Source organism: Anabrus simplex, chromosome 1, assembly GCF_040414725.1.
Source record: "Anabrus simplex isolate iqAnaSimp1 chromosome 1, ASM4041472v1, whole genome shotgun sequence".
Taxonomy (NCBI): domain Eukaryota; kingdom Metazoa; phylum Arthropoda; class Insecta; order Orthoptera; family Tettigoniidae; genus Anabrus; species Anabrus simplex.
Window position 1 is genome coordinate 1,750,445,532 of NC_090265.1, and position 27,189 is coordinate 1,750,472,720.

The following is a 27,189-nucleotide window of genomic DNA, read 5'->3' on the forward strand; positions in this document are numbered from 1 at the left end:
TTATGTTTTCTTATATATATCAATGATGTGTGTAAAGAAGTGGAATCAGAGATAAGGCTTTTCGCAGATGATGTTATTCTGTACAGAGTAATAAATAAGTTACAAGATTGTGAGCAACTGTAAAATGACCTCGATAATGTTGTGAGATGGACAGTAGGCAATGGTATGATGGTCAACGGGGATAAAAGTCAGGTTGTGAGTTTCACAAATAGGAAAAGTCCTCTCAGTTTTAATTACTGCTTTGATGGGGTGAGTGTTCCCTTTGGGGATCATTGTAAATACCTGGGTATAAATATAAGGATAGATCTTCATTGGGGTAATCACATAAATATGATTGTAAATAAAGTGTACAGATCTCTGCACATGGTTATGAGAGTATTTAGGGGTTGTAGTAAGGATGTAAAGGAGAGTGCATATTTGTCTCTGGTGAGACCTCAACTTGAGTATATATACCGAGCTCGATAGCTGCAGTCGCTTAAGTGCGGCAAGTATCCAGTATTCGGGAGATAGTAGGTTTGAACCCAACTGTCAGCAGCCCTGAAGATGGCTTTCCGTGGTTTCCCATTTCTACACCAGGCAAATGCTGGGGCTGTACCTTAATTAAGGCCACGGCCGCTTCCTTCCCAGTCCTAGCCCTTTCCTGTTCCATCGTCGCCATAAGACATATCTGTGTCGGTGCGACGTAAAGCCAATAGCAAAAAAAAAAGAAGCAGCTCGATTTGTTCTGGGCAATTTTCGACAAAAGAGTAGCGTTACTAAAATGTTGCAAAGTTTGGGCAGGGAAGACTTGGGAGAAAGGAGGCGAGCTGCTCGACTAAGTGGTATGTTACAAGTAACTAATCTCAGTTTGTTCCATATTGAAGATACAATAAGTAAACTCTTTCAAGATTAAAATTATTGTGTCCACCTTTTCAATACAAATACATATTTTTAGTGGTTAAATTCTACATGAATGAAACACACCAGTTAGGGACATATTTCGCCCTAGTTATGGGCATTTCAGCCTATATTAATCCTAAGGTCAAGAATTAAAACGATAAACATTGGAACTTATAGTAAACTAACTTAATCCTAAATACAATTGTCTTTATGTTATTTACACAGTTTACAATATGTACAGTATGTACAATAAGTGCATTAACCTTGCCAGAATTTATGAACAATGAATTATATTTTTAACAATGATCAAACCTCCGATTGCAGATTGGAGTGATCACCGCTTGAATTGGGGCTTCTCAATAGTATTGACTAGAATTTATCACTGCGTGAGTTGGAGTTTCTTCAGCTGTTATAGTCACCTGAGTCATAAGAATTTTTACAACACCGGAATCTTGGATAAAATCGTTAATATTCAATTTATAGTCCACATGTAGTTGGAAATGAAATCCATTCGAACAAAGACAACATTTGGGCCAAAAATAAATGAACTTTATATAATTGTAAATTTAAGAGGGCTTTCTTTTGTACATTGCTTTAATTTCATTTCTTATCCAAATCTCGTTGACCTTATTCTGAATTCTATTTGTATTATGAACAATGAAATTTGAATTAACTTATTTTATAATGACTAGAATTCCAATTGTGGATTGGATTGATGAAGCGTGAATAGGGGTTTCTCAAAATGTATTGACTAGAATTTATCACTGCGTGAGTTGGGGTTTCTTCAGCTGATATGGTCGCCTGAGTCGTAAGAAATTTTAACAATACCGGAACCTTGGTTAAAGTCGTTCATGTTAGGGTTTGAAACAGTTTGAATATTCCTTTAGAAAGAAGCATGGTTATGTATTAAGGTTGAAGCGTGTAAGTAGGATATATATTGTTGATTTCAATCATTGTTTATCGCAATAAAAATATTCCGTCATTCTTGTGGATAAACTTCCCATTGGTGCATATTCAATCTGGGAGGAATATGAGTTGTTTGTAATTGTCTTGTCGACGTTAGCTGGGATCAATTGTTCCGGTTGTGTCTAAACGGCTAAGCTTGCTCCTAGTGTATTGACTGTGTAAATAACATAAGACAATTGTATTTCGTATTTAGTTTACTATAAGTTCCAATATTTTTAGTTTTAATTCTTGACCTTAGGATTAATATAGGCTGAAGATGCCCATAACTAGGGCGAAACACGTCCCTAACTGGTGTGTTTCATTCATGTAGAATTTAACCACTAAAAATATATATTTGTATTGAAAAGGTGGACACAGTAATTTTAATCTTGAAAGAGTTTACTTTAAGTGGTATGTTCCGAGCTGTCAGTGGAGAGATGGCGTGGAATGACATCAGTGGACGAATAAGTTTGAGTGGTATATTTAAAAGCAGGAGGGATCACAATATGAAGATAAGGTTCGAATTCAAGAGGAAAAATTGGGGCAATTATTCCTTTATAGGAAGGGGAGTTAGGGATTGGAATAACTTACCAAGGGAGATGTTCAGTAAATTTCCAATTTATTTGCAATCATTTAAGAAAAGGCTAGGAAAACAACAGATAGGGAATCTGCCACCTGGGCGACTGCCCTAAATGCAGATCAGTAGTGATTGATTGATTGATTCGTGGGTTCGAGTCAACACTGCAATGAGTTTCCTTTTAACTTTTTCTCCAGTTGCTCCAGGCACACCATTTAAAGAACTAATGGTGTTTTGAATTAACTGAAGGGATTTGTGTAGGGGTGCACCGCAAGTTTCTAGTCCATTAATCACCTTTGAAAGTGGCAAATACTGCACATGGACGAAACTGATATCTTTATATACAGTTTCAGATTCAAATGTGCACTTTGCTTCTTGAACACACGCAGAATGACTATCATCAATACTTTTAACCACATCTTTCACCGGGCTGAGTAGCTCAGATGGTTAAGGTGCTGGCCTTCTCACCCCAACTTGGCAGGTTCGATCCTGGCTCAGTCCGGTGATATTTGAAGTTGCTCAAGTACATCAGTCTGTTTGGGTAGATTTACTATCATGTAAAATAACTCCTGCGGGAATAAATTCTGGTACCTCGGCGCCTCCGAAAACCGTAAAAGTAGTTAGTGGGACGTGAAGTAAATAACAGTATTAACTACATCTTTCACTTGACTAAAGTTCTCCTGGTAGAACAATACTGCGGATAATCTAGTTTCCCATCTTGTGAGAACAGGTTCCAGCAGAAGAGAAACCTGAGGCAGATGAGTTTTGTGCAACTGTACACGAGCCAGTATCTTTTAGGAACTGTTTTTTTTTCCACTTGAAATTACTTTGCCGACAGATGGAAAGAGGATACGTATCTCTTGTGCAACACGATGCAATCCATGGGCCAAACGTTATATGGATGAGATTTGGAAAAAATGCTCGTAGAGACTGACATGAAGCTGCATCTGTGATTAAAAGCACACTTACTAACAATCACTCTCCGATTCACTAGGCCGCAGAAGTCACAGGAAATCATTAACAAATCTTGCAGTTGTAGCACGCTTGTTGCTTTTTTTCTTGCACTTTGCACAAAAGTAAATTATGTTTGCTGGGTTCTTCTGGACATAGTTTACTCACTATGGAGTTCACATTGTATCAACTGCACGAATGGGTTGTTTCATTTACCGATATCCAGACACCGTATTGAATCCACGACAGAAGCGTGCAGTGAAAGTAAACAGTTCTTCATAAGGGTAGATTCATCTAGAATCCTTTGATTAGCACAATACTTTTCGTGAAACGAGTGTAGATGTGGATTATTCAATTTATGCAGCGGAATGTTGCTGGATACAAAAGCTTTACAAATATCAGCTGAAAATGTACTAACTTCAGACTGTGTTTTCACATCGGTTAAACGTAGCTGTTGCTTATTCTTACTCTGTTCTTTTGATCTGAAATGTGAAGTTTTTTCCTAATGCTGTACAATTTGAATTTTGTAAATCGCATTTTACACTCTTTTCTACATTAAGGAGTGAGGGTAATTTTTTCCACCTATTCAATACTACAACAGTGTGACGTCAATAATGCATCACGTATTTATTAGATTTCAATATTGGGACCGGATTTGGCATTTGTGTTCGCCATCATCAGCCAAAGGAATATTGTTACAAGGTTTTATACAAATCAATATTAACATAATTTTAAAATATATGTACATACAAATTGAACCATAGTCTTAAATTATTTTGTAATTTGGTGTACACCATAAAACTTTTAATTGAAATTACAAACATATTTCTTATGCAATATATTATTTGTTAACTCTGTTACATTCTTTTGGATATGAATAGTTAAAACGTTGTCAAGTCCTTATAGTTGTTGCAAAATGCTGATTAAGCATCTAGTTCAATTAAAATCAATCTCTTAAGAAGTTTTTTGCAGCTGCTTATACCTTAAGGGCATATGGTTTTTCTTGGCCAATTATACATTCTAGTTACTAACATACATTAAAATAAATTTGCCTACTGTCATATTTGGAATATATGTAAATCTTTACTCTTTAATGTAAATCTGGATTCAATACGGACTAAAAATGAAGTTTTTTTGACATTAAAAAAAAATGTACACTCTTGTCGCACACTTGATAGTACACTGCACCACCGTCACTTGTTTAGTCACTATTGCCTGATATCTACTGTTTAATTGAAAAAGACCTTGCGTTTGTATCGTTGGGCATTTTTACAGTTTAATCTGGTAAAACACTGCAATAGACGAAGAGCAAGTTAGCAGATGAACGCACTTGTTTAAGCAAACCTTGGGAGGCTACTGTAAGCAGAAAGGAATGTCAGAAAAAAGGAAATAGCTGGTGTAAAAAGAGTCATTATCTGTGTACCTGCTTGTATTCCAACACTAAAAGCACTTTTCAGACAGTTCATTTTCCACAGTCAAAAAGGATCCCACCCTACTGCAAAAGCCCTTCCAAAAAGGCACAAAACTGGTATACCTATCCAATCATCAACTTTAGACCAAGCCTTTGGTATAAAATATCTCAATTTATCCAAACATTTTTGAGGAAGTATTATCAATGTATGTCTAAAAAATCCATCAAAAACAATTCAGATTTAATTAATAAATTAAATAACTCCAATATCCAACCCCATCACTCCCTTATTCTTTCGATATCATTCATGTGTGTCCCAGTATACAAATATCAAAACTTTACCCTGTTATTGAAAATAATTTAAATAAAACAGTCAGTCATTTGAGTAAATTAGAAATCCTTGATTTTATGTCTATTTTAAAATTAGTTGTTAATAACAATTTGTTCACTTTTGATAACATTATCTGAGGCATCCTAGCTGACATATACCTCGATTTACTAGAACACATTAAGATTGACAACAACCAAAACTTCAACAGTATTCCCTTTTGGGCCAGATATCTTAGTTATTTTAGATGAAAAAACAGTCAACGTTACTACCACCATTCTCAATCTTAATAACATTGATCCACATATTAAATTCATTCCAGAATCCGAACAAGACCAAAAAATAAACTATTTAGATCTAACCATCACCAGACACCCAACTTTTAAAAATTATAAAATCTTCAGATAACCCACTCAAACTGCTTCCACAGTCAGTCATCATTCAACACATCCACAAAAGATCTAAATAATGAATTGAACACCATTTGATACATCGCAAAATCCAATGGTTACAATCATTTTTTTTCTCATTGAAAGATTAACAAATACAGACGTCACCCCGCAACAACTTTAAAAAAAGAAAAATCCAACATCCCCTTAATTTCCACTTTCACTTTTAATAAAGAACACTAGCATTTTTAAGAAATAAAATGTATAGCCTTTAAAACAAATAATAAAAATGCAGATGTCTTATACAACTCCACTTCTGTTAATTGAATTAATAGTTTCTCAAAGTCAGGAGTTTATAGATAATTGCAATTTTTCATACATTGAACAAACTGGAAGGAGTTTCACCACAAGATATTCAGAACATATTAATGCCCTAAGATACAATAAATTCTCAGCAGTAGATCAACACATGCAAGACTACAACCATAATATTACCAACATAAACCAAGATACGGAAATCCTTAAAACATTAAACAAAGCCCCCCTACTTGATATAACAGAAAACTGTTTCATACATTTAGATCAATATTTCAACTCAAACTATAACCTAAATGACATTTCTCAGCAAACCAACATTCTATTTGACCTGATAATTATTTTATAAAATTTTAATTTAACTAATCTAAACTCAATTTTCCATTCTATTCATGGCACCTTTCCTCAGTGTTTACTCCTATTCCCTCAGCCCCACCTTAATTATCCTCTCTTGTTTTTTCCACCTCCCTTCCCCAATTATCTCCAAACAATTTTCTCTTTCCTTATTTTCCTATTCTTGCTTCATTTCGCATAAATTATACAATACGTCCAACACTTCGCACCGCAAATTGATTCACATATTACATATTTTATTACCTCTTCCATTCGTTTTCTTCCCCCATTTCCAATCCTTTCCATTCCCCATTTCTTTCTGAAATTTCCCCTCCCTTTTTTTTCATTTATCTTGCTTCCCGTCGTGCAATTTATCCAATATGTCCAACAATTAGCAACGCAAGGTGAGTCACATATTGCATATTTTCTTTATAAAAATTTTTCCACCTTTTCTATTACTATTTCACTAATTTGGCTTTTCAGCATCCTTCTGTAACACCACATTTCAAAAGCTTCTATTCTCTTTCTTTCTGAGCTAGTTATAGTCCATGTTTCACTTCCATACAATGCCACGCTCTACACAAAAGTCTTTAAAAACATCTAATTCCAATATCAATGTTTGAAGTGAGCAAATTTCTTTTCTTAAGAAAGCTCTTCCTTGCTTGTGCTAATCTGCATTTTATGTCCTCCTTACTTCTGCCATCGTTAGTTATTTTACTACCCAAGTAATAATATTCATTTACTTCCTTTAAGACTTCATTTCCTAATTTAATATTACCTGCATCACCTGCCTTTGTTCAACTGCACTCCATTACTTTTGTTTTGGACTTATTTATTTTCATCTTGTACTCCTTACCCAAGACTTTGTCCATACCATTCAGCAGCTTCTCAAGATCTTCTGCAGTCTCAGATAAAATAACAATATCATTGGCAAATCTCAAGGTTTTGATTTCCTCTCCTTGGATTGTGATCCCCTTTCCAAATTCCTCTTTGATTTCCTCTACTGCCTGTTCTATGTAGACATTGAAAAGGAGGGGGGACAAACTGCAGCCTTGCCTCACTTCTTTCTGGATTGCTGCTTCTTTTTCAAAGGCCTCAATTCTTATTACTGCAGACTGATTTTTATACAGATTGTAGATAATTCTTCGTTCTCGGTATCTGATCCAGTTGCCTTCAGAATCTTACATAGCTTGGTCCAATCAGCGTTATCGAATGCCTTTTCTAGATCTACGAATGCCATGTATGTGGCTTGTCCTTCTTGATTCGATCCTCTGAGATCAGACGTAAAGTCAGGATTGCTTCACGTGTTCCTACATTTCTTATAAAGCCAAACTGATCTCCCAACTCAGGTTCAATTTGTTTTTCCATTCTTCTGTAAATAATACGTGTTAAAATTTTGCAGGCATGAGATACTAAACTAATGGTGTGGTAGTTTTCACACCTGTCAGCATCGGCTTTCTTGGTAATAGGTATAACAACATTCTGACGAAAATCGGATGGGACTTCTGCTGTCTCATACATCTTGCCATGCTGGTTTCTCCTACGGCAGTCAGTAATTCAGAGGGAATGTCATCAATTCCAGGTGCCTTGTTCCTATTTAGGTCGCTCACAGCTCTGCCAAACTCTGATCTCAAAATTGGGTCTCCCATTTCATCAGCATTAACAACCTCTTCTTGTTCCAGAAACAAATTATCTACATCTTCACCTTGATACAACTGTTGGATATGTTCCTGCCATCTTTCTGCTTTGTCTTCTTTCCCTAGAAGTGGCTTTCCATCTGAGCTCTTCATATTCATACACCTAGATTTCCTTTCTCCAAAAGTTTCCTTGATTTTCCTGTATGCAGCTACCTTTCCTAGTACCATACAACCTTCGACATCCTTGCATTTCTCCTTCAGCCATTCTTTCTTAGCTACCTTGCACTTTCTATCCACTTGATTCTTTAATCGCCGGTATTCTTTTCTGCTCTCTTCATTTCTAGCCTTCGTGTATTTTTGTCATTCATCAATCAGGTCTAGTATCTCCTGAGTTATCTACTGATTCTTAGTTGATCTTTTCTTCCTTCCTTCCTAACATTTCTTCAGCAGCCCTACTGACTTCATTTTTCATGACTTATCCACTCTTCCTCTATTGTGTTTCCTTCAGCCTTTTCATTTAGTCCTTTTGCAACATGTTGAAACAATCCCTCACACTCTTTTCTTTCAACTTGTCTAGATCCCATCTTTTTGCATTCTTTCTTCAATTTCGTCAGCTTCAGATGGCATTTCATGACCAACAAATTGTGGTCAGAGTCCACGTCTGCTCCTAGGAAAGTTTTGCAATCCAACACCTGGTTTCTGAATCTCTGCCCAATCATAATGAAGTCTATTTGATACCTTCCAGTGTCTCCAGGTCTCGTCCACATATACAGCCGTCGTTTGTGGTGTTTGAACTAAGTATTGGCCAGGACTAAATTATGATAGTATAGAATTCAACCAGCCGACTTCCTCTTTCGTTCCTTTTTTCCAATCCGAATTCTCCTACTCTATTGCCTTCTCTTCCTTGGCCTACCACTGCATTCCATTCTCCCATCACAATTAGATTCTCGTCACCTTTTACATATTGTATTAAATCTTCTATCTCTTCATATATTGTTTCGACTTCCTCATCATCCGCTGAGCTAGTAGGCATATAGACCTGCACTATTATGGTGGGCATTGGTTTGGTGTCTATCTTGACGACAATAATTCTTTCACTATGCTAGTCGTAGTAGCTTACCCGCTGCCCTATTTTCTTGTTCATTATTCTAAACCAACTCCTGGATTTCCCCTGTTTGATTTTGAGTTGATAATTTGGTAGTTGCCTGACCAAAAATCCTATTCTTCCTGCCAGCGTACTTCACTTATACCAACTACATCTAACTTTAGTCTATCCATCTCCCTTGTCAGATTCTCTAATCTACCACAACGATTCAAACTTCTAACATTCCACGCTCCGACTCGCAGAATGTCAGTATCCATCTTCCTGATGATCGCCCCCTCTCGTATAGTCCCCACCCGGAGATCCGAATGGGGGACTAGTTTACTTCTGGAATATTTTACCCGGGAGGAAGCCATCATCAGTACATCATTCATACAGAGAGAGCTTGGAAGTTAGTTACGGCTGTAGTTTCCCGTTGCTTTCAGCCGTGTAGCAGTATCAACACAGCTAAGCCATGTTGAGTATTATTACAAGGCCATATCAGTCAATCATCTAGACTGTCGCCCTTGCAACTTCCGAAAGGCTGCTACCCCCCTTTCGATGAACCCTTCCTTAGTCTGGTCTCAACAGATACCCATCCAATATGGTTGCACCTGCGGCTCGGCTATCTGCTTCATTGGGACACGCAAGCCTCCCCACTGCAGCAAGGTCACGTGGTTCGCAGAGGAGGTGGTGGTAAGTTTAGGAATAAAAGATATAAAGAGAAGATGATATGTTTGATGAAAGTTAGTTCAGTGAACAGTATAAAGCTGTCTGCTATAACTCAGAAGCACGTCTTATCGTATTACTGTAAATGAGACAACTGACAGTGAGCACCGTGAACTTCTGTCACAGAATATCTTTCTGCATCTTACACAATCTACCCAAGAGGGATTTGTAATGCCCATTGCCTCGTTTGTGAGTCTGTTAACATGTCCCCTCCAGCACTTTTGACACTTAGAATGGTTTACTGTGGTGCCAGTATCTCAAATCTGTTGGTTTTAGTTCCCATATTATATATATTTACTACTGAGATTTGTTCCTCGAGTCGTAAGATTTAAAATAACCTTTGTCTCGTCCTTATACTATAAATCTGATTTTTTTGTATGTTAGCTACTGTGGCAAAGGGCGTAAGTCTGGACAGAAACTGAATTTTGAAAAATCCTTTCTTATTGCATGCCTAGAGCGAAAGATGGAACCTATATTCCTAATTTCAGCTTTCTAGGTCTTTTGGATCTGGAGATAAAGTGATCAGTGAGTGGTACTTTAATTTCTTCCAGGATGACCCAATAAATGCACACAGAGTTCTAATTAGCAGTGAATGACCACACTCACTAATTGCTGTCTATTTACAAGTCTCTCTTTTTACACAGCAGGCAGTCCAGCCTGTTGGTATATGACCGTATCGTCACATTGAATATTTATTCGGAAATATATATATATGTGGGAAGTGTGTATGCTTGGAGTTTCTTTGTCAGAACAGGGGCTCGGTTGCATCATGTTGCGCAATCTCTTCACCAGCCCGGCGCCTAACGCACGTATACCTTGGCTTATAAAACCCCCGAACTGAGTGCACGTGATGAGGGAAGAAGAAAAAAAATATAGTTTCTGCTGGCTCCGCCTCTAAAACAAATGCCTACTCACAGTAGAGCCAACGTGAGGAGGTGATTTTAGAAGTACTTCCGGGATAATAACATATAATCATGAAGCGCATGTCAAAGTAATAGCAAGGATAATGGATCATTGACAAAATTATAATACATACCTACATACATTATCATTATAGACTGTTATGCCTTTCAGCGTTCAGTCTGCAAGCCTCTGAGAATTTACTAAACGTCGCCACAATCCTCGATTTGCAACTAGTGTTGTGGACTCATTTAGTTCTATACCTCTTATCTTTAAATCGTTAGAAACCGAGTCTAACCATCGTCGTCTTGGTCTCCCTCTACTTCTCTTACCCTCCATAACAGAGTCCATTATTCTCCTAGGTAACCTATCCTCCTCCATTCACCTCACATGACCCCACCACCGAAGCCGGTTTATGCGTACAGCTTCACCCATAGAGTTCATTCCTAAATTAGCTTTCATCTCCTCATTCCGAGTACCCTCCTGCCATTGTTCCCACCTGTTTGTACCAGCAATCATTCTCACTACTTTCATGTCTGTTACTTCTAACTTATGAATAAGATATCCTGAGTCCACCCAGCTTTCGCTCTCGTAAAGCAAAGTTGGTCGGAAAACAGACCGATGTAAAGATAGTTTCGTCTGGAAGCTGACTTCCTTCTTACAGAATACTGCTGATCGCAACTGCGAGCTCACTGCATTAGCTTTAATACACCTTGATTCAATCTCACTTACTATATTACCATCCTGGGAGAACACACAACCTAAATACTTGAACTTATCGACTTGTTCTAGCTTTGTATCACCAGTCTGACATTTGATTCTGTTGAATTTCTTACCTACTGACATCAGTTTAGTCTTCGAGAGGCTAATTTTCATACCATACTCATTGTACCTATTTTCAGGTTCCAAGATATTAGACTGCAGGCTTTCGGCACAGTCTGCCATTAAGACCAAGTCGTCAGCATAGGCCAAACTGCTTACTACATTTCCACCTAACTGAATCCCTCCCTGCCATTTTATACCTTTCAGCAGATGATCCGTGTAAACTACGAACGGCAAAGGTGAAAGATTACAGCCTTGTCTAACTCCTGTAAGTACCCTGAACCAAGAACTCATTCTACCATCAATTCTCACTGAAGCCCAACTGTCAACGTAAATGCCTTTGATTGATTTTAATAATCTACCTTTAATTCCATAGTCCCCCAGTATAGCGAACATCTTTTCCCTCGGTACCCTGTCATGTGCTTTCTCTAGATCTACGAAACATAAACACAACTGCCTATTCCTCTCGTAGCATTTTTCAATTACCTGGCGCATACTGAAAATCTGATCCTGACAGCCTCTCTGTGGTCTGAAACCACACTGGTTTTCATCCAACTTCCTCTCAACGACTGATTGCACCCTCCCTTCCAGGATGACAGTGAATACCTTGCCTGGTATACTAATCAATGAGATACCTCGATAGTTGTTGCAATCCTTCCTGTTCACTTGCTTATAGATTGGTGCAATTACTGCTTTTGTCCAATCTGAAGGTATCTTACCAACACTCCATGCTAATTTTACTACTCTTTGAAGCCATTTCAGGTCTAATTTCATCTATTCCTGCTGCCTTATGACAATGGAGTTTATTTACTATCCTTTCCACTTCCTCAAGCGTAATTTCACCAACATCCTTTTCCTCCTCCCCATGAGCTTGGCTGTTTGCAACACCACCATGATGATTTCCTTTTACATTGAGAAGATGTTCAAAATATTCCCTCCACCTCTCCAGTGATTCCCTGGGATCTATTATGAGTTCACCTGAATTACTCAAAACACTGTTCATTTCCTTTTTCCCCTCCCTTCCTAAGATTCTTTATTACTGTCCAGAAAGGTTTCCCTGCTGCTTGACCTAGCCTTTCCAGGTTATTACCAAAATCTTCCCATGACTTCTTTTTGGATTCAACAACTATTTGTTTCGCTCTGTTTCTTTCATCTACGTACCAATCCCTGTCTGCCTTGGCCCTTGTCTGGAGCCATTTCTGATAAGCCTTCTTTTTACGTTTACAGGCTGCTCTCACTTCATCATTCCACCAAGATGTTCGCCCTTTCCCATCTTTACACACAGTTGTTCCTAGGCATTCCCTTGCTGTTTCTATTACAGCATCTCTGTATGCCACCCATTCACTTTCTATATCCTGAACCTGCTTACTGTCTACTGTTCGAAACTTCTCACTAATCATATCCATGTACTTCTGTCTAATTTCCTCGTCCTGGAGACTTTCTACCCTTATTCGTTTGCAGACAGATTTCACTTTCTCTACCCTAGGCCTAGAGATACTTAGTTCACTACAGATCAGATAGTGGTCTGTATCATCGAAAAATCCGCAAAAAAACGTGTACATTCCTAACAGATTTCCTAAATTCAAAGTCTGTTAAGATATAGTCTATTATGGATCTGGTACCCCTAGCCTCCCATGTGTAGCGGTGAATAGCCTTATTCTTGAAGAATGTTTTCGTAACAGCTATAGTATTTTTCTACACTGATGGCGGGCGGCCTACATGCTGTCAGGGGAAGCGGGGAGCATGGGGCCGACCAATCCAGCACGACGTGAGAGGCCGTTATGGGAGAGAGACAGAGGCCACTACTACAACGTTGCCAGGAGCGCCCGCGCGCTTTAAAGTTGTGTTGAAATCCAGATAACAATAAAATACAGAGCTTCGTATGTTGCAGTTCGATTATGGCCCGTGGATGAGTTTTATTATTTTTATTTATTTATGTATTTATTTTTGTTATTTTCTTATATCTTCGATGTAGTATGATACGACTTAGTTAGTAATGCATATAACAAGTGCATTGACAACAGACCGAAAAACAATTTGTTCAAAAGTACAGAGTTACACAACACATTTCTTACTTTATGTTACCTTATTCCAGCTGAAGGATCCGTGTTACAGCACCCCGACACTCGCCATCGTCACCAGAGCTGTCACCGGAAATGTCCTCGTCACTCGACTCCTCACTGTGGCTGTCGTCTCGTAGATTTATGATGATATCATCCATGACTGTGTCCAATACCACGTCCCTTTTGTAATCGTCCTCTTGAAATCTTTCAGCATGTGACACACAAGCCTTCCACTCCTGTTCGGTTACTTTATCCAGCTCCTCTTCCATTAAAGATTGGACGTCAGTTAGTTTGAACGTTTTGTTCCTTTTCCCTACAGCAGTTTTAACGTTTCCCCAAACCAGCTCTATGGGGTTATATTGACAGTGATAGGGTGGCAGGCGAACAACGGTATGACCCTTTCTGTCAGCAAGTGTATCAATTTCGTACATTTTTGCCTTTGGCTTGAATTGTTTCACAAGAGACAACAGTTCGAGTCTGGTGTGATTGCTGTCATGAGGAATATTCCTAGCAGATAATCACGATATAATATCAGCTTTTCGTGTGTTTGTTGTAGGAATTCGTTCTAGCTGTACTGAATGGTAGCTGGCATTGTCCATTACAATCACTGCGTCTTTGATGTTCCTTGCAAGTGATAAAAATCATTGTTATCCGTATTGAAGATACTGAATGTAGGATGTTAAAAGGTTTGTTTTTTTCACCTATTCAATACATATAAATTTTATAAATTAGGAATCTACAATAAATTCCTATTCTACAATAATTCTACAATAAATTCCTAATTTATAAAATTTATATGTATTGAATAGGTGAAAAAAACAAACCTTTTAACATCCTACATTTGATGTTCCTTTCGTCAAGAGCATCTAAAAACCTCAAAAACCATTCTTTAAAAACCATAGCGTTCATATCAGTGTGGTAGTCATCACTGGTCGATTTCACCTTTGGCCTGAAAACTAATTTACATTCCTGTAGAAAACCAGTGCGACTGGAACCTACGTGACAAACTATAATTCGTCCACTTTTCCCTACAGGAACTTTTAAACCTCCTGTACCCTCTTTATCTTGCCAGATTTTCGTTGGAGCGTAATTCTGATGAATGTAAGTCTCATCTAAATAAAATATATGGGGTGATGGGTCCTTATTCCTCAAGAGATGCATTTTTCTCAAAAACGTTACTCTGGCTGTTACTATATCAGCTCTCTCCATTAAAAATCTTCTCCCGTCGTTGCTTTTTATATACTTGAACCCCATAGACTTTAGTATCCTCCACAATGAAGTAACTCCCCATTTAAATTTTATCTCTCTTTCTAAATCATCACATAATTTGTTCAGTGTCGGGTATTCACCCTTTACGTAATAACTGAGGAGAGTTCTTCTAATTACATCTTTATGGAATCCGTCAATTGCCTTTGTTATACAGTTCCTTTTGATTAGTTTGCGCGGTGATTGAAATGAGATGGAACCAGATGACTGGGTACTGTCTTTACCTTCCTTTACTATACGCTGAACGGTTCGTGTACTAACTTGACAAGCTTCCGACACTCTCTGCTGCACTTTATACACACTCACTAAAGGGCCATTATTTTCTGCTTCCTTTTGAAAATATTCATGAACATTGCTGATCAGTTTTCTACCCTGGCTCCATATCTCCTTCCTCTTCACCATTGTACGATATACGTATAGTGCAATTATTATATAAAAAAACAACACAGAGCAACACAAATAGAAACAATAGAAAAAACTAACGTCACATCACATGCCACAAAAACGTTAATCGAAAAATGCAGTAAAGGACGCGGCAAGAATTACTCATAAAACAAACTCGTCAAACGAGCTCTTTGTAATACCCAACGCACACTGTAAGACTACTCGGCAACACAGCAGTTCGTGGAGCGAAGTGAGCGCGGCAAAGTCTCCGGGCGACTGAATAGTTCTCAGCGCCACCGCTAGGCGATCTTTTGTCTGATTGGGCAGTGACATACTGCCCGCACCCCACTTCCCCTGACAGCATGTAGGCCGCCCGCCATCAGAGTAGAAAAATACTATAAACCCATACTAGCACAGAAGTCCAGCAAACGCTTCCCATTCCCATTAGCTTGCATATCTTCCCCACATTTACCAATCACCCTTTCGTATCCTTCAGTTCTATTCCCAAACTCTCGCATTGAAATCGCCCATTAGCACTATTCTATCCTTGCTGTTGACCCTGACCATGATGTCACTCAATGCTTCATAAAACTTGTCAACTTCATCCTCATCTGCACCCTCACATGGTGAATACACGGACACAATTCTTGTCCTAATTCCTCCGACTGCCAAATCTACCCACATCATTCGCTCATTTACGTGCCTAACAGAAACTATGTTGCGTGCAATGGTATTCCTGATAAAGAGCCCTACCCCAGACTCTGCCCTTCCCTTTCTAACACCCGTCAAGTACACTTTGTAATCTCCTATCTCTTCCTCGTTATCTCCCCTTACCCGAATATCACTTACTCCTAGCACATCCAGATGCATCCTCTTTGCTGAGTCAGCCAGTTCTATCTTCTTTCTTCCATAAGCCTCATTAATATTGATAGCTCCCCATCAAATTCCATTTCGTTCGCCAAGTTGTTTCCAAGGAGTACCTCGCCTGTCAAATGGGAGTGGGACTCCATTACTCCCATAGGTCCAAGGCTTGCTTAAAGTGTTCTGAGCTCGGTAAATTCATGAAGCAGGAATGCTGCCCTACTTGCACATAGTCCAAGTGAGGATCTCTCCTCTAACGGGTTATGGACCACCGGTGAATTGTATAGTCCTAGCCGCCTGAGCACAAGGAGGACCACGACTCAGAATATGTCCGAGATGCCCACTCCCATTCCATAGCAACTGGTATCCCGACTCTCAAGACCACTTAGTAGGCCACTCAGCCGTTGCCCATGGTTCACGAACTAGGACATGACTACAGTAACCCACAAACATGAACCATGCAAATCAAAATAAAATAATGTCATTTATGAAATTACGTCTCAAAGAAGTTACGTAAGATGGTCTGGTGTCCTAACGCTAGCTGTGAAACCAGACAGCCAACAAGGATTCCCTGTTGGGCTCTAGATTTAGACGATGAATTTCTATAAAACCACTGATCGTTATGCGTTCTGCATTACATATATTATTTGTGATCAGCGAGCGACACAATCTGCCGCATCGCTGTTTTACCATAAACTTTGTGGATCTGGAGATCTCAAAATTATGGTTGGGAGCCGTTCCTCTGTCTAACCCCCACTCCATGTGAGTCCATATGATGGTAGCTAGTTAGTCTGGAGGCAGTCTTGGAGGTGAGAAGACGGTCGGTGGGCGGTTTTGCCTGTTCTTTGTATAAGAAAATGTCCAAACAAACGGAGTGCTCTACGTATAATTTCTCATACGGAGTGTCAACAGAGAACCTAACTGATCGATAAGTGCTGTAGGAATTACAGATCGTGAATTACATGATTACGTAATATGTATGCATCACGTAACTGTGACGCTCTGATGTGACGAATATCGGACGGAGAGGACTATCCTTGAATTAATCTCCCGTGCGCGCGAGAGAGAATCCGTGTGGTGTAATATTAATTTTGAATCTGTGTGACAAGGTAGCATGAAAATCCGTGTTAGATAATAAACAGATTTCCAGTATAAAATTATTGTGCTGAATGACGGTGTAGTTGTTGTAGTACAGAGAAACAGACACACGAGATTGGGTTTCAAAATAAATATAGATACCCAATGTCTCGATGATTTAGAATAACGAACTATTTCATTGACTACACCGCAAGGTTTTTGTACTAGCTTGTCAGACTGAGGTAGACTAGCTACTCCCTGCATCAAAGTAATAAGTACATAACTTTCATTCTGTCAGAGGAAAAAGGGAAATTTGACTGTGACGTGTGCAGAAGAAGCCTTCGTGAAAATCGGTGTGATTAGTATCTTTCCAGTGATTTCAACCATAATACCATGGATTACTCAAGAGGTACTGAGGGTCGTCTAGAACCTGGGACTTCCCACTTCAGCACCATGGGGTAAACACTGCAGGCGGGTCCCTCGTGGACTCGGACGATGGAGGACAAACCAGCTGTTGAGTACTAAGCTATGACTTTGTAATGCTTGTATTCCCCTAGTAAATATGTAAAAAATGGAAGGATGGGGTTATGATAATTTCTAATGTTGAATTATTAGATTAGTTCACTTAGAGTGGTCGATAGAGTCCCTTTTACTTTTAGTCATTTGAGGTTATATGGCAAGGAAACAAATTAGGGTAATTGTACGTATTTTTGGCCCCATTTATTTCCTTGCATTTGCATGTTTTATGGGTATTTAAGAGTGCTGTCAGAGGAAGATGGGGGAAAAGAGTAGTTAATTTTGGTAGGTTAAAGAAGTAACTTTCATCTGAATGACTATACAAGATGAGTCAGGGTAATGTGACGGTAGGATCTTTGCCAAGTGCCTGTGAACAATATAAATGTGGGATAGTTGAAGTACTCCCTTTTTAACGTATAGTAGTAGAATTTGTTGCATGATAGGTTAAGATGTGGCTGTATCGGGATGTGTGTGAAAAATTCATTGTCCCCAGGTTCGTATACCCACCCTCCAACCACTAGGTAGGCTCCTGTGTTATTTTTCTTTTTGTGTGTTTGATATTGTTTGATATTTGAATTTTATTGAACTAATTAATTTGGTTGGATATTAAATGCCGATTTACTGAACGTAGTATCAATTTACCTCAGGTACACACTCTCATCTCATTAGTTAGAGATAATAGAAATTTTTAGCTTGTGCGCTAGTAAAATCGTGGTTAACTCTGTGGTGATAAGGAACGATGTTTGAACTCTGGACTTTTATAATGTCAAGAAAATATGAAGTGATATAGCAGCATAATGAGAGATATTTATAAGATTGATGAACGCCTGAACTGATATGAGCATATCTATAAATGTGTCAGTATGCTGCGTGACTATAATGATCCATTGTATTACATAGCGAGTGCGACAAGTAGATAATTTCCCCGTTTGGGAGGGCTGGCTGCGAGGAGAGATTTATTGCAGGCGACCCCAGGGGTCGTTGTTTTCTTTTTGATAGAAGGCCAGCTGAGCTGGGAGCTCAGGCTGCTCGACAAAGAAATGTTCTTCAGACACACTGCATTCTCTGTTAGTAAAAGACGTATTTCACTTGATTACCACATTCGCCACAAGCTATGTCTACATTAATGTAGGAGCATTTAAATTATTATATTTTATGATGTGGTAGCTAGGGCTTTGTTTTTCAGGATATCTGACTAGGCATGTAACCTGAAGTCGCCACTTCGAACCTTGGGAGCACAATGAGAATTGTCAGTCACACAAGCGGCGGATTATAATAAAACAAAATGCAGCCATTATTTTTATATTATGTGTATGATATGAGTTTTCTTTTTCAGGTGTTAGAAGGGTGTGAATCTGATGTTTAGATAATCATTGTTTTATTGAAGCTAGACTTAGTGAAAATCTTTTGATAGTTTGTTGAAGTGAAGGGCTTCGATCCTTATGACGTGTACAGTTAGTTCATCAAATGAGTGGTTCATACCAACCAGAATTACGTTCATTTTTAACATTGGTAGGATTATGTTGCAATACCGTAACATTTGCTTATTTTTTTTATTTGATATATTTTATTTTTTTATATATCATCTATCGTGTCATATTTCATTTAGGCGGCCACTCTAAGACTAATCTCAGTGTAAGTTAATGTTTGAATATGTAAATTGGGAGTCAATCCCGGGGAATATTTCGCATTCACAAGGTCGTAGATTCTCACTGTAAATACACAAGGGTTTTATTATGATATTGTTTGTCGTATTCAACAGCGAAACATATTAGGCCGATGAACCTCAAAATCGATGGTAGGGAGTGAAACTTTTAGAAGGAAAATTCAACCTTCGATTTATTCAGATGAAAGTGCAGTAACACTCAAGTGTTTAATTGATAAATGTGTGATTTCTTTGATTATTAAAATCAATGCCAAACTTTTGAAGTCCACACAGAGACACTTGTAAAGATGTGGATCGAAAGGTTTACTTGATTGACAGCACGGACATGATTTCCTGTTGCTTTATCGAGTATCAAGTGTAATTATTGTAAATTTTAACCATCAAGGTTGTAGAATGTACTGTATGTTTTAAGGAGAGCTAATTATATTTTTTGAAACTTATTTGTGCCTATCTTTGCCGTTAATTAGCATTCATGACCTCTTCCATTCAGTGTATGCCTATAAGTTAGATATAAGTTGGTTCTAGTTCGTATCCACGGACGCACCATGCCCTTGAGAGGCTTGTGCTCATATCTTGGAACGGAAGGGTACCGGTTGACCTCACTATGCTGTAATGGTCATCTCATGTGTTCGGATTAGTTATTAAAATACAAATGAGGCGACATTTGTCATTAGGCAGAAAAGGTCCCTTGACTGTTATTTTCTGTAGCGCGTGGTCCCATGTGTTAAGACCCGATAGGGGTAAATTTGTGTTGTCACATGGTCCCATGAGCTATGGGAAATGATGGTAAAGGTCCCAGTATTACCTTAGGACAGCTATAATCCTTACTTTTACTTCTTCAAGTCTGGTCACCCCATATAGCAGCTGTGGGCAGACCACTGGGTTTGAACACAGTGCTACTGGCTACACAACACACGATGACTATTCCTTGGTTCGACTCCAGAGACAGTCCTGTAATACACACAGTCACATGCAGTGAACAACTAAATAGCAACAGCTCATCAGTATTCAGGATGATAACTACTTCAGTTGCTGACTCATGGCAGCCCTTATTCTCTGGACACTCCGAAACCACCACCACCACTCCTCGTTCAGACCTCGGTGAGACACTAGCAATACCCGACACCTTTGTTGTTTTCAGCCCAGTCACCGAACCCCAATACACTGTCTCAGACTGACTCCAGCACTGAGTCCCACACTGACTCCTGCGGAATCCAGGACCAACACTGACTGACTGACTGACTGACTGCAGCTAGCCTCCATTTTTATCACTCGGGTGATGTGGCTAGAAACGGAACATTCTTGTAGCATCTCCCAGAAACTCACAGGTAAACCAATCGATCAGAACAAAACACAGAATGATCGGCCCCGTTCCACTGGCCAGCTGGGACGTAGCATGTGCACGTTCTCTGTATCACTCGCCCTTTTGAACCACGTGTTGAGTTGCCTAACATGAGGTGTACATTGTATATTATCGTGTACATATAAATCTGCATTTTTATGTTGATTGTTGTTTTAAAGGCCCAAACATCAAGGTCATCCTCCCACCACCTCGCATTTTGAAATTCACGTGATTCATTGCAGGTTTTATGATAACATGTTCTGAGTGTATGTGGCCTAAATTTCTCAACGGCCAGAATATTCTGGAAGAGTCTTTATTACATGTTCATGCTTTGTTCTTTCTTGTTTACAGAACTTCAAAGAAGACTGAAAGAAAATTCTGTGCCTTTATCAAAGCGATTACTGTTAGCAAAGAATTCCTTTAAGCACACTGAACTTCTCATAAATAAGAAGGAAGAATTAGTTTTAAATTGGCTGTGTGAAGAAAGTCTCAACAATGCTCACTCTGTAGAAATTTGGCAAACCCTTTTTGATTGTTTAAGCAGTAATCGTATGCTTAACCTGTCTGCCACTGATATAAGATCATCTGAGAAGGCTAAATTAATTCAGGTATGTAACTACTCATTAACTGACTTATATGCAGAGGTGCCTACTATTACGAATTTTCCGTAATTATTACGGATTTCACTTCATGATTACAGTCAAAGGGGACTTTTTTTTTACAGAAAAGGTACATTATCACAAAAAGAAAAGGAAAGAAGGGAAAATGTTCAGTCCTTTCAAGCATCTCTGCTCAACCCTCCTCGTTTCACTGCTTGTGAGCTGGCAATGATACTTATTTGATCGTTATTCCTTTTGCTACCGGGTCGATGACTTAGGTGTTAGGCCCCTTTAAACCACAAGTATCACCATCAAAGCTAGGATTTTGGTGACATGTGATTCTTAATTGGTTCGGAACAGACATTGTTAACTTGTACAGAAATCCTGATCATAGTTCCCACATTGTAAAAGTGCTAATTTATTAGGTCATTATTTGTCTTTTTTGCCATTTTATATTTTTTAAATTTTCTAAGATTATATAGCATTATTTGGTCATTTTATAGATTTTATTAGACTATTTTGTACTTTTTGAGTAATTTTCTTGCATGTTTGAGGATTTCCTAGCATGTACGCATGTGGTACTCCATGTTATCACAACTTTAAGCGGGGATGAATACTGAGATTTGAGAATCTTCTTAACTAAAGAAACTTTGTTCCCCACTTACTTCATGGAATCGTCCACATTCCAGGAGAGACACCTTCAGTTGGAGAAGTCTTCCGCGTGAACATTCGAGATGGTCTTCTGAAGACATGAAGCAAAGATCTCTGTGAAACATAAAGAATTTCACCTTGTTTTCTTGACATGGCAGCCCATGCCTCTGGGGGGATCATGTATAACCTTTGCCAGTTGCTGACAGTGTGCAAGTAAACCCTGTTAACAGCTGTATAGTTCCTCATAGTGTTATTTCAGTCACTAAAATGCCTCCAAAACATATTCCATTCAGAATGGTAAGCTGTTCTGCTATCGCCTTGATATGAAGTTTGTACTAGTTCGTTGTTTTCATAAATAGGTACTACGTTTTACTTGATTATTTTCTTTGTGTAGGCTACATAGAAATGCCATTACAGCTGCCATGACTTCACTGAAGCTGAGGTACGTAAGCTTCGCAGTGACTTTAGAAAGCAAACACTGGATAATCAAGCTAATTTTCTCTTTGGGTTGATAAACATTGTGAAGATTAAACAGTGAAGACCATGTAACATTGACAATCCCGCATTAAGCAGAAGACAAATATCGGTCACCTATGGTTTATCTTTCAGTCAAAGACACGTTCAGGTGTGTTGCAAGTCATTCAAAGGCATGTTGGGCCTATCAGATAATTGTGTTTACACTCTGATCAAGAAAAAGAAGAAAGGGGATGTTGTGTTCACAAATCTCAGGAGAAAGAATCCAAGATTGCATGTTCATGTCATGTAAATACAGAGCTATTGATTTGATTTTATCTTATTTATTATTTTATAAGGTTCTTTTTGTTGCAACTTTCTTTCTCCTTTTCATTACTTATTATAGTCCTTATGTTGTTTTTAGGCTTCACACCTCCTATGGTGGTTTGTTGGCAGTTTAAATAGCTACACTCCTACCTAGCTGTCATTACATTTGACATACGTCAACATCTTTAAATTCAGAAATTTTTGGCTGCGAATATATTATACAGAACAACAATTTTTCATGAATAAGATGGTTGCTGCTACCTTAGAAATTAGCTCACCATACACTTATCAAGATGAATGGTTTTTGAAGATCAATGTTTTGTTTTATATTCATATAATGAGGGATGATTCTTTCATCTGTAATGTTTTAATTCACAACATTTTATTCCTGTGTTTTTGCAAAAATGTAAATTTTATTCATAGCATGTATTCATCATATATTTTTATTTCTGACATTTGAAAGCAGCTGAAGATGACCTAAAGAGGCTGAAACATGAATTTGCTCCTTTTGTGATTTTTGTACAATGGTAAATTGTTAATAAATGTGAAGTACCCCGGAGAATGGATATCGGAGGACCTAAGTGAAACGATGGCTCTTGAACAAAGGAAAATCAAATTAGACAAGGCCTACTATGCCTGCAGAAAACTGTATGCCTCAAAGCATTTATCAAAGAATGTAAAACTGAGACACTGCAAGTGATAAAAATCATTGTTATCCGTATTGAAGATACTGAATGTAGGATGCTAAAAGCTGTAGGTGGAAAAAACAAACCTTTTAGCATCCTACAAACTGAGACACTTCGTAGTAGTCAGACCATCAGTCCTCTACGCAGCAGAATGCGTATCCCTTACTAAAAGGACCCCACTGAGAGCCCTGGAAGTGCAAGAACGGAAATTCCTTAGAAGAATAATAGGGCCAAGGATCCTTCCAGATGTAAGGCGATGGTACAGACCCAACAGTGAGCTCTACCAGCATCAAGAAAACCTCATAGATGCCATCAGAGGAAAACGTCTGACTTTCTATGGACACCTACACAGAATGGATCCTAATAGATTATCCCATAAGAACTTCAAGGTTGCTAACAAAGGCAAAGCTACTGGATTCCCCTGGACCAAGCAAGTGGACAAAGGTCTTGCAAAGCTTAATATTAATCATTCCACCATAACTGACGAGAATGCATACCGTTTAATGGTCAAAGCGAAACCTTTCCTAACATCCCTTGCATCACCTAGCCGCAAAGTAGTCGGGAATTGGTCAGAGGAGTGCAGGAAGGAATTCAGCAAGAAAATGAAGGAATACTGGGCCAACAGGAAGGCTCAAGAGGCCGCTAAGAACACAATCCAGTATGCCAAAAGGGACAGACGACAAAAACAGAGCTAGAACACAAGCACCGTGGTCTGCAGATGGCCTAAACAGAAAGAAAAAAAATCTAAATGTATTGACCAGGTGGACCCATTTATACTTTTTTATTATATCCTTGATGGTGTTCAAAATGATTTGTCCAAGTGGAATTGTCCTATTCAAACCCCAGCGAATACATGGATTCGTAATCATAAAGGTTTGTCTTGCAATGAATGGAATGAGGCAATGAAAATGAATGGCAATATCTCTGCTGTGCATACTGTACCTGGCAGATCCTAGGGCAACAGCCTCTGTCGGCATTGCCGCAGAGTTCGAAACTCTTCCACACGTCCTGGGAACCTGTCCACAGGGTAATTTACTACGCACCTCACACCATAATGTAGCCAGATCAATGATAGCTAACGATTTGAGAGGGCAAGCATGTGTGAAGAAATACAGGGCTCTTCAACAGAAGCAACAACTGCTGCATTGACATTGTTGGTTTTAAGCCATCTTGTTCTGAAGATTTCATCATTGATCCAACAATTAGATTTGAGACCAACAAATTCAGCCAGAAGAGGTTGATGTGGTGGGAAAGAATAACTTATGAAGAAACGGTGGACTTCTGTAAGCAAAAGTATAAGCTCTCATCCATCTCTCTAATTGGCTTGACGTTAAGTGGTTGAGGAACCATTCCTAAATTTTTTGTCAACTTTTGCAATACCTTTGGGCTTAATAGAGATTTCATCTATAACATCGCTATTTCTGCTCTTAAGAAGTCCATCTTTATCTTCAAGAACCGTGCTTGCGTACCTCGGATAAATGTTTGACATGCCTAACTCTTTTGCCTAATATTAACTTCATGCTATCTCGTGTATATATCTGTATCCATTATTGTTGTTCAGGTACTCTTTGTCCTTGGGCAACCTACGGCTGTTGCAGGAAGATTGCGTAATAAAATTTGGCATTGTGAAAATATTTGAGAACTATAAATATGGAATGTGAAAGTGTCTATCTTTATGTTGGTGTTGATTTCTTTAACTTTCTCTTGCAGGTTTTGAGTGATTCTTTAAACAAAGCATCGTCTGAGGAAAGGAGCTACATAATCATACTACAGTGTATTTCTCGAGTGCTAGAAAACAGTCACTTCCAGGATTACTTTAGAAAACAATTGCAAGATTATATTGCTTTAAACAAAGTTTTCTTCAGAGGCATATCTCAAATTCAGGATGCTCAGTTATTTACAAAAACTGTGGAAAATCTTGTGTCATTTTACAAACAGCTGTCTAACAAAGATGAATTCAGTAAATTGTTTGTAAGAGAAATCATTATAGCTTTGGTTGAAAGTTATTGCAACGTGAAATCAGAAGACACATCTGGCACCATAAAACTTAAGGTAATACATTGTGTTGAGAGGATAGTTTTCCCCCGAGCTAAGCATAGTGAAATAAGTGGCTGCATTAGAACAGTGTTTGGTTCATCCATTTACCAGTTCTCTGATATAATTTGTGAACTGTTCGTTCTCCTATCGAACGCTGTTACCTCTCTTCCCGAAAATATTATCAGTGACGTGATTAACATAGTATTTCAGGCATTTGCTCTAAGCTACAAAAATGAAAGTAGTGTGATTTGTTGGTTTTTTGTTATCCTGTGTTATTTTATTGGGTTTAAACCTAATGTTAGAGTTGCTGAAGGTAATTCAGTCCATTTAATAACTCATAAAAACTTTAAAACAGTGTTTCAGGATAAAGTGTCTAAATGTTCAAAAGCTAGTGTAACTTCACTTCTTGTTTTGAGGAGTCTGTTGGAAGTGTTAAGTGAGAATAATGTTCAGCTGGACTTGATGATTAATAATGTATCATTTAGAGACTGGCTAGAAGTGCTTGTTTCTAGTGTTTTGAAAATCAAGATCCATGGAATTACATTTGATGTACTGAATTGTATTATTCAATTGAATCCTCTCATCATTGAAGCTAAGATTAGCAGTATTTTGGAATGCACTCTGTTTGTGCAAGAAGACTTCATTGTGTTGAAGCCAAGCTATATTTCCTTTCTTCATTGTGTTCTAGTGATGTTCAATAAGCTTCATAGGCTCCAAAAATTTACGTCAAAGTTCTTAACTACAATATTGGACTGTACTGTTGTGAATTCTGCAGAGAATGGGAGAATACATTTAACTTCATCTGATATATTGCCAAAAGAGATCTGTCATGAATTTTGTGACTGTATGACTACACTTCCTGGATCCCAGTGCATTGAAATGATGAAAAGTCTTACTTATCATGTACATCAAGACTGTGTGGAGATATTAGAAAAAAACATCCCTGGTGAGTAAAAATTTGAAAAATTTCATAATCCAGCTATGATTTAAATTAAAGAAGATATTTCATCATACTAATCATAAAATATATTAATGCATAGTGTATTATTTTTCAGGTGAGGGATTCCTCTTGTATGTAGAAGTTCTAGCGGATGTTCTTTGCCACTTCCTGGATGGTGTCCGCATGGCTGAACATTCAATTCCCATTGTGATTGTAGAGAAGTTTATTAATGGTATGGCTGAGCTGAGAGGGATATTGGGTCAACTAGGCACTGCTCTTCTCCACAAAGAGCATGTAAGACAATGATCTGTAATTTACCTTCTCGGTAGTTAAAGACACTGGTCAAAAAAAGTTTTGCATATTACAAGATTCCTTATTTTTGGACCAAATTTAATACATTGTTATTTATCCTACAATAGTGTACAGTACAAACATACATAAAACCAGATAACACGTGAGCCAATGTGCAAAAAAGGAATATTTTGTCATACAGTAATGTAAACAAAATCTTGCATAATCCTTAAACCACAAAGTCAATTTTTTGTGTAATGAATAATTTGTGTGGCCTCTATGAGCCCCGCGACATTCTTGGAGGTGGTGTGACATGCTCAGTACCAGGGTATCCAGTACATCTTGCAGAAGATTGTCCCATTCCTCTATGGCAGCGGGGATAAGGTCTTATAGGGCTCATGGTGATTATTCGGGTAAATTTTTTCCCACCTCCTCAATACAGTAAGGTTTTTGCAATGCAGTTATTCGGTACTAGTTTCGACCCTACTCGGGGTCATCATCAGCCGTGAGTATTCAATTACACAATATAGTCACAATATCCTAAAACAATACATTTTAGTTAAAATAAGCAGTATTACATTATCCAGCTTAAAAGTTAATGGTGAAGAAATACAAAGATAATAAAACAAATATAAACTAATAAAGCGTTGTAAAATGGCTACATTTGGAACCAAGTGTTATGGTTCTAACGGTACAGTAGAACCTCAATAATTCGAAATCGGTTAATTCAAAA

At 38.3% G+C, this 27,189-nt stretch overlaps 1 protein-coding gene across 1 annotated transcript in view; it reads left to right on the forward strand.

Moving 5' to 3' along the window:
• Positions 1-27,189, forward strand: part of LOC136858749 (unhealthy ribosome biogenesis protein 2 homolog) — a 211,295-nt gene that overhangs the window by 8,387 nt on the left and 175,719 nt on the right. Inside the window, exons 2-4 of the mRNA XM_067138511.2 lie at positions 20,824-21,080; positions 24,899-26,171; positions 26,281-26,459. Of these exons, the coding sequence (XP_066994612.2) occupies positions 20,824-21,080; positions 24,899-26,171; positions 26,281-26,459 (1,709 nt within the window). The remainder of the gene's footprint in view (positions 1-20,823; positions 21,081-24,898; positions 26,172-26,280; positions 26,460-27,189) is intronic.